Raw genomic sequence first — 14,282 nt, forward strand, 5'->3', positions numbered from 1 at the left:
TATGTGTGCTAAATTTGTCCACCCCTACAAACAGTCACGTGTTAGAGAGCACAGCTCATGCAGTGAAAACCTTGTGTGCTGTCCATGGTGCTGAAATAATAACAGTATAATGAATTTAACATCACTATTTGTTAGTTGTGTTCAATAATACAAGATTTGGTATCAATCTGATACCAAGTAAATACAGGGCCTGTATCGCTGATACTTATATTAGTACCATTACTTTTTAATAATTAAGGTACATGATCATTGTCACTAGTTCTGAATGAATTTTCATCACCTTTAAGACAGCCAGGTTGCCTCTTTGGTGAAATTGCAGTAGTGCGTACAGGAAAGAAACACAAAGTAAAGTATCGAGTTCATTATACTTGTAAGGAGAAACAACGTGTTGATTGACCAGGTGGACTGGGAGACCATGACAGATACAATAAATTCTAAATGGATCAATGCCTCTATTGGCCACCAGCTGTAAACACAGTCCTGTGATTCTACTTGGAAGCTGTGTTAAGAGTCTGACATGGGAAATATGGGACAAGGAACTATATCTGTATATCCACACTGACACTTAACTTTATTTACCATGGGCCCACCAGCGGGTGGGCTCATGGTAAATAAAGTTAAAGTTTTTTTTTTCTTCAAACCTCTTCCATCCACTTGATTAGCAGTGGTTGATGAAAGCTGCAAATTTACGGAGCCCCGCAAGGGACAAAAAGAGAAAAAGAAAATTAAGATGACCTAAGATTAACTTTTGTGAGCACTCGCAAAACTTTTGCTAGATCTTTTGCAAGACCCCGTGCTTACTAACATCACACTCATTCATAGCATGCATAGATGCACCAGAGAGCAACTTAGGTTAGTATCTTACCCAAGGATACTTGGCATGCACACTGGAGGAGCCAAGGATCGAACTGATCAGTAGATGACCTGCTCTTCCTCCTGAGCTACAGCCACCTCCCTGTTCTTCTGAGGAAAGAAATGCTGGCAGCTCTGCTCTGTGTGGCAGGTTAAATATATTGGCAATGCTGAGGTCTTATTGAGTCAGTAGAGGGCGCTCTGGTGCCGTTGTGAATTCAACAGACAGCCTGCAGCAGGCTCTGCGCATGTGCAGCTCAGCAGTAAATAAAACAGCTTCCCAGATTTGGCTACATCTGTGACTTCAGTAACACTTTAACATAAATACTAGTGAGCATAAGTGATGTATAAGCAAATATTGACTTAATCTCTCATAAAGCTTTTCTCCTCCATTACTACACTTTAGTGTGTAATTTATAAACATGGGCAACTATATTATTCTTTATTAAAAATATGTATGTAATATGCTTAAGTAATGTCTGATGTTATAAATGATGATGTAATGATTTTTAAATAAAGTATTACATGAAGTACAAACCTATTACTATGGTTCATGGGGTCATTTTGAATTACCATTTGGAAAACAGAAAATGTTATAGACTAAATTTAACATTACAGTCTCCTGCAGTGGAAGCTGCTGTTAACCTCTTGTTGTTAGTTTGGGAATAATCTTACACACTGAACCAAAATCAACATAAAACATTCAAATGTAAAAAAACGTTACTCTCTACCTTCTAACTATACAGGTAGAAAATTATAAATTAGGAAAAAAAACAGAAAAAAAATACATGAAACATATTTATTGCATTTAAATTCATACAGTACCGATCATATCATTTGTATCAATTTAGACCAATAAAGATATTTGTTGTTGCCCATACCAGTACGTCTTAATGTGAGTCGTCCTATCAGATACTAAAGATCACGTTTCAAACTTTCTTCTCACTGCTCTTGAAAAAGTCTTTAACAAAAGTTTTAAGAATGAATATAAGAAATACCTGACTATAACGTACAAAACTCAAATATGAATATACCTCCATTTACTTTTTGCTATAAGTAAGTATATGATATTATGATTTAATATTGTAAATGTACATAAAGCTGAGCATGTCTGATATTTGGGCAGCAGAGGAGCAAGAGTGGCTTCATAAAAAACTTCTTCTTGGCTTTGCTGCTACAGCTCTCCTCACTGACCTGTAAGACAAGCACAAAAAGACAAAGTGATTTCCACAGAGCGGATTTCCAACATGTAAAGATATTATGAGCTGAAGACATTTAATAATGTGAAGAATAAACCAGCCTGCATGGCAGCAGAATTACTGAGAGAGAGTAAAAACATGAGAGAAACTGTTTAGTTTGGTGACATATAGATGGACAATACCATACTGTACAATAACAACATCATTCTGTATATGAAGCAGACAAACTTACCCTAAACTCTGAACGGCCCTCGATGTGTATAAGATCGGTTTAAGTGCTGACCAGGATGAACAGAGTCGTACACATGAGTTTCATTCTGGTTGAATCCATGATTTGTGGAGGAGCCCGGACTGTGACTCTCAGACTGGATCGACCTGAAACAGGAAATAAACACAATAAACTCAAAAGTAACTGATGTTTGTTTAAAATAATAATAAAAAGTATTTTACCAACCTGGTGAAGCAGGAACCTGTGAAAGAGACAAATGTTATGACACATGTTTGTGATGTGAATTGTTCGATCAGAATACATGTATATGTGTGAATAATTAAAGTGTGTGTAGTAAATAAACTCTCTAATACAGCATGAAAAGAAGAGGCTCTTACACTTGGACTGTCTGCAGCGATACAACAAGAGCAGGAGAATAATAATGAGAGAGACTCCACAAACCAGTCCAACCATCAACCACACAGGAGACGAAGAGCTGTCAGCTCCTGACACAGTTACTGTAACAACAAACAAAAATTAATTATTAATCAACTTTTTTATGTTTAATATTTCATAACATAACTTTATAAAAGATCCAGTTCATCTGTTTTCCTTGACTAGATTCTGAGTCAACTCCTGCTGTGTTTAAATGACTTGACCCTCCACAGTGAACACATCAACACGAGCCGAGTCTCTTAAAATGTCCTAACAAACTCACAGGTTTTGTTAATCTGAACTTCTTGGCTGTACTCTGTGTAGTAAACTGGGTTTCCTCTTCCTCCTCTGCACCTGTAGAGTCCTTCCTGTGAGACACTGATTTGTCCATTTGAGTGGAAAACTGCATCTTGTGTGGTCAGGGCTTCAGAGTAATTTCCATCTCTGTACCAGTAGTATTTCCATCCAGATGATGATGATGGGTTCACAGAGCAGGTCAGGGTCACACTGCCCCCTACTGGAACAGCTGTGTTATCAGCTCTCAGTTTGGCCTTTGGTTTATCTGCAGTTCAGATTAGACAAAGAAAAAACAAATAAATGACTCAATCTAAACAATTTAAACAACTAGATGGAAATGGTGAACATAAACAATAAACTGTAAACTAATTTAGATTGACACTGTGAAACTTTTTTATTTTCTTTGATGTATTTAAAAAGTAATTTGTCATGGTCTGTTGACTCTGTGTTTAGGTTTTTGATTCTTTAAGATTCTTTTATTTAGTGGTTTTTCATGGTTTTGCCTTTTCTATTTCTAGTTCCCTTTGTTATTCCTTAGCCCTTAGGTTTGTGACTGTGCCTCTCGTGTTCAGACATTACATAATTAAGGATGCATTAATAACCACCAGTGTTGGGGAGTAACGGAATACATGTACCACCGTTAGGTATTTAAAATACAAAATATAAGTAACTATATTCTGTTACAGTTACCGTTTAAAAAGGTGGTATTTAGAATACAGTTACTTTGTTGAAATAAATGGATTACATGGCGGTCTTTTCCTGTTTCATATTGTCACGGGTCAGGACTGTTTGGGTTTTGTTTGACTGCTATGTTGTGTTGTTCCAAGCGGCAAGGTTATGGTTGCCTTGGTTACAGGGTGATGCGCTCTCGCTGTAGTGATGGGATTTCCGACTCTTTTTAGAGAACTGGTTCTTTCGGCTCACTAAAAAGAGCCGACTCTTTCGGCGTTAACTGAACTTCCAAAACAGAGCTACCTAGATCACTTAAATTACACAATTGAAAGCATAAGTGTATTGTTTGTATATTTATACACAAGCACTCAAATATATTCAAATTATTTAAAAAAAATGTTCATTTACCTTTTACTTTTACACACCAAATCTGGTCGTTGGTACTTCTTGGCTTGTGTGGCCATTAGGTAACAAAAGCTCAACACTGCCCTTAGCATCGTGGAGCACTTCTGTTGTGTTTTGTACGTGCTTCTGAGTTTTTACGTGTTTTGGAATTTTTACATGCTTCGGGGTTTGTACGTGCTCTGTCTCTAACGGCCACCATAAGTATACTTTTATTTATTCACTCCACATAAAATGTAATAAATAAATCATATAATACAAAAACCAACTATTTACATTTCAACTTTTAACTATTAAAATTTTCGCTTTTTCCTTTCCAAAACACTGCAAACCACAACACAATTAAATATAAATAAAAATATGAAAACAAAAAGAAGATGCATATTCTCTGTCATATAGGCCTGCATGAATAAACATTCTGATTTCTTTATCATCTGCAACTGAAAATAGTTGTGGATGATTGCTATGCCTTTCTAATTTGATGTTATTGTCCCTGGCTCTCTTTCCCTCCCGCTCTGTTCCTGTGCTACTGGGAGTGTAACTACTGCCCCTCCCCCTACTTCCCAGCAAAGCACAAGGCTCGCGTGCGGAGTGAAGCGGAAAAAAAGTGCGAGAGAGAGGGTGAGAGAAAGAAAAAAAAACCACGGCTCGCGATAAGGAGACGACTCGCGTCGTTCACTTCAAAGAGTCGGCTCTAAGAGCTGCTTCGTTCGCGACCGACACATCACTATCTTTCCTGGGTGACAGAGCACCTTTTTTTTGTTGTTGTTGTGCTAAGCTAATAGGCAGAGTGTTACAGGCATAGCCCTAAAGAATGTAGCCTCATGGACAGTGTAGTCCGTGCAGCAAGGAGAGTGGACTGCCATACCCGTTATGTGTCTGTGAGGGGGAGGAGGGAGAAAAAGGAGAGTGGAAAAGTACGAGTTGTCATCGAGCAGAAATGGGAGCTGGAAGCATGTAAATATAATAATAACCACTGCAGCCAAGAAGAGTGCCTGACGAGCCCGGTTGTAAGTAAGCTATTAAGACTCGACTGTACACTGTGTTCGTGTTTTCCTCCGAAACAATAAGTTCCGTTGGAGCAGCCTTTCAACGCCTCTCTCTGTCTCTCGCTAGCAAACTTGACCCAGACAACAAAGTAAAGCTATTTTTCGGCTACGAGCCCGACAAAGAACCTGACATATAAGCCAGAGGTCCCTTTACTACGGTTTGGAGCTGCAGACCTTCAGTAATAGTAATAAATCACATTCATGTAGTTGTAAACAGCATGAATATATATTAAGTAATCCAAAGTATTCAGAATACGTTACTGTCATTGAGTAACGTAACGGAATATGTTACGAAATACATTTTTGGGGCATGTATTCTGTAATCTGTAGTGGAATACATTTTAAAAGTAACCTTCCCAACATTAATAACCACCACATGCAGGAGACTCTGACAGCACTGAGCAGCTCCTTCAGTGGCAGGCTGTGGCACCCACAATGTGGGACAGATGTAGGTGTTTCCTTCCTGCTGCTGTCACACTCCACAACAAAGACTTTGCAGCTGACCAAACACACACATCCACACATGTGCAATAACACTAAGTACAATTCTCTTTCTCTGACAACATTGTATTTTACTCAGTTGTATATAGCATTTGTATTCTATTGTTTATAGTATTTTATTTTATTCTATTCTATTGTGTACGGTACAGTGGTCCCTCGCTATAACGCGGGTCAACTTTCGCGCCCCTCTGTTTCGCGGATATTTTTTGTGCAGCTTTCATGCTTTTTTATTTTTATTTTTTTATTTTCAGCGCATTGTGTTCTGCGTCCTGATTGCCTGTAGACCATTGTCAGTCAATCTCGTGCAATGTCTCCTGTACAGAATGCATTCAGCTTGTCAAATTTACATAAATCTTTGATTGCTAGTAGTGACTCTGAAGTGCTGTACTGTAGATTTGTAAGTTTTCTCCCCAACAAACACAACAATGTTCATGAAATGTTTTGTACCATCAAAGGCAACCTCAGTATGCTAGCCTCCTACTGTAGGTGAATGGTGGCGGTGAGCATAGTAGTCATATCAACAGTAATATTATTTTGATGTTTTTCTTTTGACTTCCTTCCCTCGATTCTCCTCCATCTGCTGCTTTGCCCTCAAGCTGGTGTGGCTCCAACCCTGAATATTTTCACTAAAGCTCCAAATCTGATTGGCTTTGTATTAAACCCAGTCATGTGTCTGTTTTATTTTAACAAATGGCAGTGCTTTATGAGATCACAGGCCAGAATGACTTATTCTTTCTTATAAAAATTGTAGATTTGCTGCTATTTGTTGGAAATTATCATTATTATTATTAGTAATAGTAGTAGTAGTATTTGTATTTCTGTTTATTTCTGTAATTATTGTCCTCAGGTGATGTAGCATCGGGGTAGTATTGCCGTCACTATACCAGGTGAAAGGTTCCACGGCTGGACTCCGAAACTCTGAATGTCACATCATTATTGTGTGTCCACTCAGTGGTTTCACCTCCTTCCTGCACCTCACATGTCAGAGTGATCGTCTCACCTCTGAATATCTGAGGCCAGTTGGGTTGTTGTTTTACAACAACTTTATTGGAAACTGTTTACACATATTAACAGTTGAGATACAAATAGAAACATGAAATCAACACAGAAAACTTCACATTGTATGTTTGATAATCATGAGTGAATGTATATTTCAAACTAAATGACTGAACTCACAGGTTATCGTAACAGTGACATCATCACTTCTATCACTGTAGTAAACTGGGTTTCCTCTTGTTCCTCTGCAGCGGTAGATTCCTCCTTGAGATACTCTGATATCTCTGTTTTGTTGATCTCTGATTTGAAGTTCAGAGGTTGTTTGGGTTCGTCTGAACCACTCATATTTCCATCCATCAGAGCTCTGCACAAAGCAGGTCAGTGTCACACTGCCCCCTACTGGTATGATTGTTGTTCCTGCTGTCAGTGTGGCCCTGGGTCTATATGCTGTTATGAAAAAGAAGAGAGGACAATGTACACCTGATCCATTATAAAGATTTAAAAAATCCTAAATTTTAAAAGATTTTTTTTTTTCATTTGACTCAAATTCCAACAAAACAAAATCTCCAAATGTTTTCATTATATTCTAAGGAGCTTGCAAAGAAAAGCGTCTGGACTTCTTTGAGTTGCTTGAAGACGTTTCACCTCTCATCCGAGAAGCTTCTTCAGTTCTAAGGTCAAATGGTGGAGAGTCCCAGATTTTAACCCCGGGGGAGTTTCCCCCCAAAGAGGGACAAAGAACCCCTGATGATCCTCTACCTAATCACATGAGCCAAGGTGTGAAAGCGGGTGTGGGTCACATTCAGCCAAGGTTTTGGGTGAGCTCATTGTGAAACCTGGCCCCACCCTATCATGTGATTTCCTGAGATCAGATGGCCCAGGATGTGAGTGGGCGTTAAGGTGTCTGGGAAGGGATCTCAAAACTGGATTATAGATCGCACACAGTTGGTGTCGTAAACCACCGCCTCTGTTCAAAGATGGTTGCTCACAAACCATCTGTCATGGTTTGAAAGAGGAGTGAAAGAAGCCATTTGGGGGGAAACTCCCACGGGGCTTAAATCTGGGACTCTCCAACATTTTACCCTAGAACTGAAGAAGCTTCTCGGATGAGAGGTGAAACGTCTTCAAGCAACCTAAAAAAGTCCAGACGCTTTTCTTTGCAAGCTCCTTAGACTACGATGACCTGGATGACTGAGAACCTTCACAGACATGTTTTCATTATATTGTTTTTTTCTTTCCTAGCAGTTTAAGACATTTCAAATGTTTGCCATTTTTCTGTCTCAACATGGTGACAGAGCTGCAGTAATTCAGGTTGTAGATCTCTAAATAAACACAGTATAAATGTTTGTCCAATCCAGGGGCGGAGCGTGGGGGTGGCTTACTGGGCTTAAGCCCGGGTTGTTTTGTCAGAAGCCCGGGGTATTTTGGAGTGCAATTTTTTCATAGTTAGATGCCTGGCTGACAACTGTATAAAACAAAAAGTACACACAATATTCGAAGCACATAGTGCACACTGTGGGAATTTACGACTGTGCGTGAATCCCCCCCTGATATTGGTATGATCCAAGCTCAGGCACTAAGCGACTGAGCGAGGGGGCGGGGCAGCTGCTGCCCGTCAGTGCGCTGTTGGAGAGACGGAGCCAGCCATACTAAGGAGAGCTTAAGTTTGACCAGGTACCAAAGCAAATCATTCGTACCGTACAAATAATGTAAATATGACGGTGCATCACGAAAGATTGATATCAAACTGATCACTTGACCAATATTACGTTACTCGCTCTTCAAGTGAATCAACAAATGGCGAAATGAAAAGCCGAACAAATGCTATTTTTTTTAGAGATTCTTAGCTTACGTGTGTTTATTTCATATTTTCAGTTCTTACCCTCCCCGACTAAATCGGTTTCAGTTATGTACTGAAATATAAGAATGGACATTAGAGGGTTCTTTCAAAGAAAAACTCAGGTAAATGTTATTTTATATATTATGCTTTGTATGTTGTTCAGTATATTTGTATGCAAAACAAGAGGAATTTCAGTACACAGCAGGATATTCACATTTGTAACCAGATATTTACACTTTAGGGAGAAAACATAAAACATTTTTACTGCACAACATCAATTTAGAGTAAACTTTTGTTTTAGATAAATATTGAAATATCTTTTGAATTAGTTAAATGTCACAATAAAGAGAGACAGAGCTTTCTGTTTTTTATCACTTTCATCAAATTTAGGAGTACATGTACACTAAGTTTATTGTTAATTAATAAGAAAACTCCAGACGATTCCATTCTGAGCTGAAGAAGCTTCTGATAGGTTAGTAGAGTCCATGTGAGTAAACAGGTGGCACAGCTGTGGATGCATATAAGGCAAAACACAGAGCCTGTTTCTGTGACATGGGAAAATCAAGAGATGTCAACCAAAACACCAGGAAAAGAACTATGGAGCTCCATAAGTGTGGCTCAATTTTGAATACAATTTGGTGCCATTTGCAATTAAGAAATACAGACGATTTCTCTCTTTACTCTTAAAGTTAACAAATATGTTTTTTATATTTATCAATCTAAAAAAAATAAACATTTGGTCTGATTTGATGTTACAATTAAAAAGTGTTTGTGTTTTTATCTGAAGAGTTTGTAAATATCTGTATATTTGATGATTGTCAGCACAAAGAGAGAGAGAGGAACAGAGAGGGAGATGGAGAATGAGGACAGAACAGAGATGAACAAGAGCAGGTGAGACACACATGTTAGTCAAATGGTTGTTTACCAAAAGTATCACCGTATCATAGGTACTCATGTATCTCATACCTAGTGTTTCTTTTTAGGTTTGTTATTTTTCAAATTCTATATTTATTAAGTTATGCAGGCTTGTTTGCACAACAAGGCTAAATAATTATATAAACTTTTCTCAATCTAAATATTGTACTTTGGTAAAATTAAAAAATAAATGTAGTGCAGGTCTATGATGATTTTTAGTGCTACTATCATCTAGTTCTGATTCTGGTTCTGTCTTGGTTAAGTCCCAAGTAGTCCTGATTTTGAACTGTTGTAGTCCTGTTTTAATTCTGGATCAGTTCTTGGTCTGGTTGAATTGGGGTTTAGTCCTCGTGTCTTGATACAGCCCTGATTTTGTTCTGCCTTGCTGCTTAATTAAAAAACTAGTTTAAGGTGTTCTGCTCATGTGAAATATATTTTTCCCTATATGAAGTCATTCTTTTTTGAACAAAACTCAAAACAGAGCCAATTAATCTTTCAGTCATTTCTACCCCCCCCCCCCCCCCCCCCCCCCCAAGGGAAAAAAAAATCCCACATGCATACTATCCTTTTGGGCTAAGCCCCGGGTGTTTCAAATGTCTGGCTCCGCCTCTGGTCCAATCTCAGGCCTGAAGAAGTCACACTGGATGTAAACTAATGCAGTTCACTGTTGAAGGAAACACAATGATGGGTTCAGAGGGATCTGCCTAGTTTCAGGTTTAGACAACAGAAACATCATCACCCTAAATTTTATGAAGCTTTTGATGCTTCTTCTTCTCCTTATTTAAAATTAATTTAATCCACAGTTATTCTTGTTATACATTAAAATACACACGTTTAGTAATAATGAATGACAGTCTGTGAGTTTTGTAATACTGTGTATACTATGAGCAAAGTAACCAGTAAAATACAGAAGTTCTTGTTAAAGTTTCTAGTTTCAATGTATCAGAAAAAAACAAGTTTCAGTGACAATATTCATTAAATGTCAGAATTTTATGATTCAAATGATTTTCAACATGAATCATCACATTATTGGTCATTGAGGACTTACCTAATACAGTTATAGAGACAGTGTTACTGATCTTTGTATAATATGATCCCTTCATGCGACCAGAGCACTGATATTCACCACTGTGACTTGAATATTTAATTTCTAATGTGTACTCTTTGATTGTGCTGTAGCGGATTAATTCTCGACCATCCTTGTTGGTTTTGTATTCCCAGTCAGTGTCTTTTCCTTCATTCATGTCACATTTGAAGGTAACAAACTCTCCAATGAAAAAATTGGACCAGCTGGGTTCAATAGTTAGCACAGCATCTAGAATCCAACACAACCACAAAGTTAACAACCTGAAAAACATTTATGCACGACACAATCTGTGACAGTACGTTCATACACTGTTCATATACTGAATAATAAAAAATATAAAACACATGTGAACTGTAATTAAGATTTATGTAGTATTTTAAGATGAATATTTAACAAATAAATTAAATAAAAGTGAAAACCTCTCAGTCACCTTGAGCGTGTCCAGTGCAGAGGAGCGTACATAGCACTACAATAAAGACAGAAACTTCAGACATTATCAAACTAAAGACACTCAAATGTGGCTGTTATCGCCTAGGGATGTAAGGAGGTAACATCAGAGACAGCCCGAGTCAGTGTCAAAGGTTTGGGCTTTATTAACAGAGGCAAACACAAAACACACACACAACAGAAAACCGGCAGCGGTCGTGTATTTGACCTCACATGTAGGGAAGCGGCCAGTGCCTGTGTCAGCGCTAACACCCTAGTCACATATCAAGTGAAGGGTCATAATCAGAGTCTCTAGAGGTAACTGGGGTGTGTGTGTGGGGAGGGGGGGCTGGCAGCCTCAGCACCTCACAAAGTGCCTGTTTCGCTTGGCACATCATCCTCCTTTTATAACCGTGGAATGCCAGGACTGCCAAAATGAATTAATTAAATACACTGTTAAATAATTAATTTAATGTGTCATTAATTAATTAAAATTAGAATTTATAAATATGTATTTAATTAATTAATTATTGACACATTTAATAGTTTTTTGACACATTTAATTATTTATTTATTTATTTCACATTTTAATTAATTATTGACACATTTAATTAATTATTTCATGGTGTATTTATTTATTTCATTTTGGCAGTCCTGGCCCTAGAATATCTTTTTTTTTTTTTTTTTTGAAGTCAGAAATCCAAATCTTTATTAAAAAACAGGCGGCGGTTACAAACAGGAAGACAAGCAGTCCATCAAACAGTCTACAGGGATGGCCCTAGAATATCAATATGACCCGTGAATTAGATTCGTATGACCATTTTATTCGTTTGATACTACCGACACTGTTAACCCTGGGTTAACATAACGTGCTCCAGTGTGACATTAAACTTCAGTAAAACTATGCAGTTATGAAACGTAACTTTAATCTGAGCCAAACCGATTTGCTCAGTGTTAAATAAAACAGTGAAGTAAACATGACCCAGCAGACAGAACCTGAGTAAATTAAGTCCAGTGTTCATTCGTTTTAAAGCTGTGTGCCAGTGACCAGATATCAGCCGCTGATAAAGTGCTCTGTAGTTTTCTAGGTGTCCATCGCTCTCGGTTTAAATTGTGTTTGTCGTCTGTAACCCAGGTCAGTCACTGTGAGGGAAACACAAGCACCAGCAGCTCTGAACTAAAAAAAAAACAACTAATTTACTTGTGCACAATATTGTGACGACATTACGTTATATTGAACTTTAGCTGCCCACGTTAAACAGTGAATATCACCAGGTAACGTGGGCGTTTCCTGAATAAGCAGCAGGTGTTAAACAGCTGACAGGTGAGCAGGATGTGTGCTAGAGCGCTGAAGATATCCTGGATATGCTGACCTCGCTCTGAGGTGTACAGGGCTGCAAGGCAGCAAAGTGAGCTTTCAGTTTACCCTCATGATCAATATTCACAATAAAAATATTTGTCGAAAAGCATAAGGTCTGTACGTGTTTCATAGTGTCTAACAAGCTTTGTACAGTTAAAGCTAATGGTTACTACATGACTGAAACACCAACGTTATCTCTTTTAACCCTTGTATGGTGTTCGGGTCTGTGAGACCCGTGTTCAGTTTTTTTCAAAAGAAAAATTAAACAATTAATTATTTTTTCACGTGTAAATGTGTTGTGTCTTTCCACTCACTCCACTTGATTATAACTGATTTATTTATAACATTTTATATAAAAGAAAAACGAGAAGCACATTAATTCATAAATGTGATCTAACAAAGGTAAAGGGAAAAAATTAACCATGTTTGCTGTTCATATGTCTTGTAATTGGGATGAAGTAAACATCTGTTGAGTAATTTAACATAAAATTGTTTGATAGTGTTAATTTGGAAAGCCAAAACTCTAGCGGGTCCACCAGACCCATGAACACTGGCTGAGTAACAAAAATACGAACACCACACAAGGGTTAATGAAGTTTATGCGTTTATACACAGGTCACGATGATTACTGAACAAAAAGCACAAAGATCTGATGTTAACTTTAACAATGTTAACTTTATCACACACTTTGCGGTGAGACTGGGCGCTGAAAATTATTTAATCGTGTAGTTAATTTATTCATTTAATTTATTTTGGCAGTCCTGACCCCTAGGGCCAGGACTGCCAAAATGAAATAAATACATCATGAAATAATTAATTAAATGTGTCAATAATTAATTAAAATGTGAAATATATACATACTTAATTAAATGTGTTGATAATTAACAAATTAAATATGTCATAAATATGTATTTAATTAATTAATTTAAATTGTTATTAATTACTGACACATTTACTTAATTATTTAACGTTGTATTTAATTAATTCATTTTGGCAGTCCTGGCATTCCACAGTTCCTCATTGTGTGAGGCATATAAATAGAATAAATAGTCAGTTTATGATCTTCTTAAGGGACAAATGCCATTAGGGTTTAAACTCAAGTCGCTTTCCTAACCAAGCTTCTTAAATTGCTTGGAGTCTTATCAGTGTCTAGTATGATTGGTTACATTTTATATTACAATACAAAATGCATCAAATTATCACTGATGGAGAAACAAACCTTTCTTAGATAAACTAAACCAGCTTCACTCTGATCTGAGTCAGTGCACTAAAATCTAATCCAGTCTACAAACAACCATGTTGGTAACAAACATGAGTCCTCTGATCACATGACCTGCAATGGTACAAATGACTGATGCTCTGTTCTTCTTACTAAAACATGTTTATGGATCAGTATGAATCAAACAATAGGAGTCAGTGATGTACTCACAGAATAGGCCCAGCTCACAGAGCAAAGTGGCTCCCATCCTCACATCCAGCAGTGACACGTCTGAAAACTTCTACAACTTTCTGTAAAGAGAGAGAGTGAAGCAGCAGCACAGCAGACACCAAAGAGCTGTGAAGGAAACAAAGAGGTTTTAAAACTTCTCTCTGCTTCCTTCCTTTTACACAGAAATAACAACTTAACAAGGTCTGACCATGTCTGTCAGATTTTTATGAAAAGGCCTGTAATATGCAGACTAAACTGACCAATAACAGACAGACAGTACGTTTTATTACACATATGTATAATTTTAATAAATATTTACAAACCTCCAAGCGCACATATATATGAATGAAAGATAATAATTATCCATAAATAATCTAAACAGTAAAACCAAACTCCTCTCCACCTGCACTCATAAACTGCTGGAACTAATTAAATGTGTTTTTGCCTCTGAAAATTAATTTGAACACACTGGGAGATTAAAATAAATTAACAAATGAATGTCTTAAAACTGTGTTTTGTATGAATAATAATAAATGCAGAAATAGAAGCTGCACTTAAACCAGATAAGATCAGATTTTCATCTCTCTGTGCTTCTTTCGCTGTTACACTAACCT

At 37.4% G+C, this 14,282-nt stretch overlaps 1 protein-coding gene and 1 long non-coding RNA gene across 2 annotated transcripts; one reads left to right on the forward strand and one right to left on the reverse strand.

Annotated features, from left to right (window-relative positions):
- Positions 1-6,493: 6,493 nt before the first annotated feature.
- Positions 6,494-13,705, reverse strand: LOC146579889 (Fc receptor-like protein 5). Its single transcript, XM_085268021.1, has 5 exons — positions 13,669-13,705; positions 10,884-10,919; positions 10,411-10,681; positions 6,792-7,051; positions 6,494-6,669 (listed from the first exon to the last, which is right to left on the reverse strand). Exons 1-5 carry the CDS (start codon positions 13,703-13,705, stop codon positions 6,494-6,496), a joined length of 780 nt encoding a protein of 259 aa, XP_085124147.1.
- Positions 8,050-9,527, forward strand: LOC146579890 (uncharacterized). Its single transcript, XR_014890877.1, has 3 exons — positions 8,050-8,285; positions 8,487-8,573; positions 9,274-9,527. It is a non-coding gene; the product is annotated as an uncharacterized LOC146579890 (long non-coding RNA).
- Positions 13,706-14,282: the final 577 nt, after the last annotated feature.

The sequence above is a fragment of the Mchenga conophoros genome, linkage group LG3 (genome assembly GCF_057382185.1).
Source record: "Mchenga conophoros isolate Kocher_MC1m ecotype Shallow Benthic linkage group LG3, M_conophoros_male_GT1.1, whole genome shotgun sequence".
NCBI lineage: Eukaryota > Metazoa > Chordata > Actinopteri > Cichliformes > Cichlidae > Mchenga > Mchenga conophoros.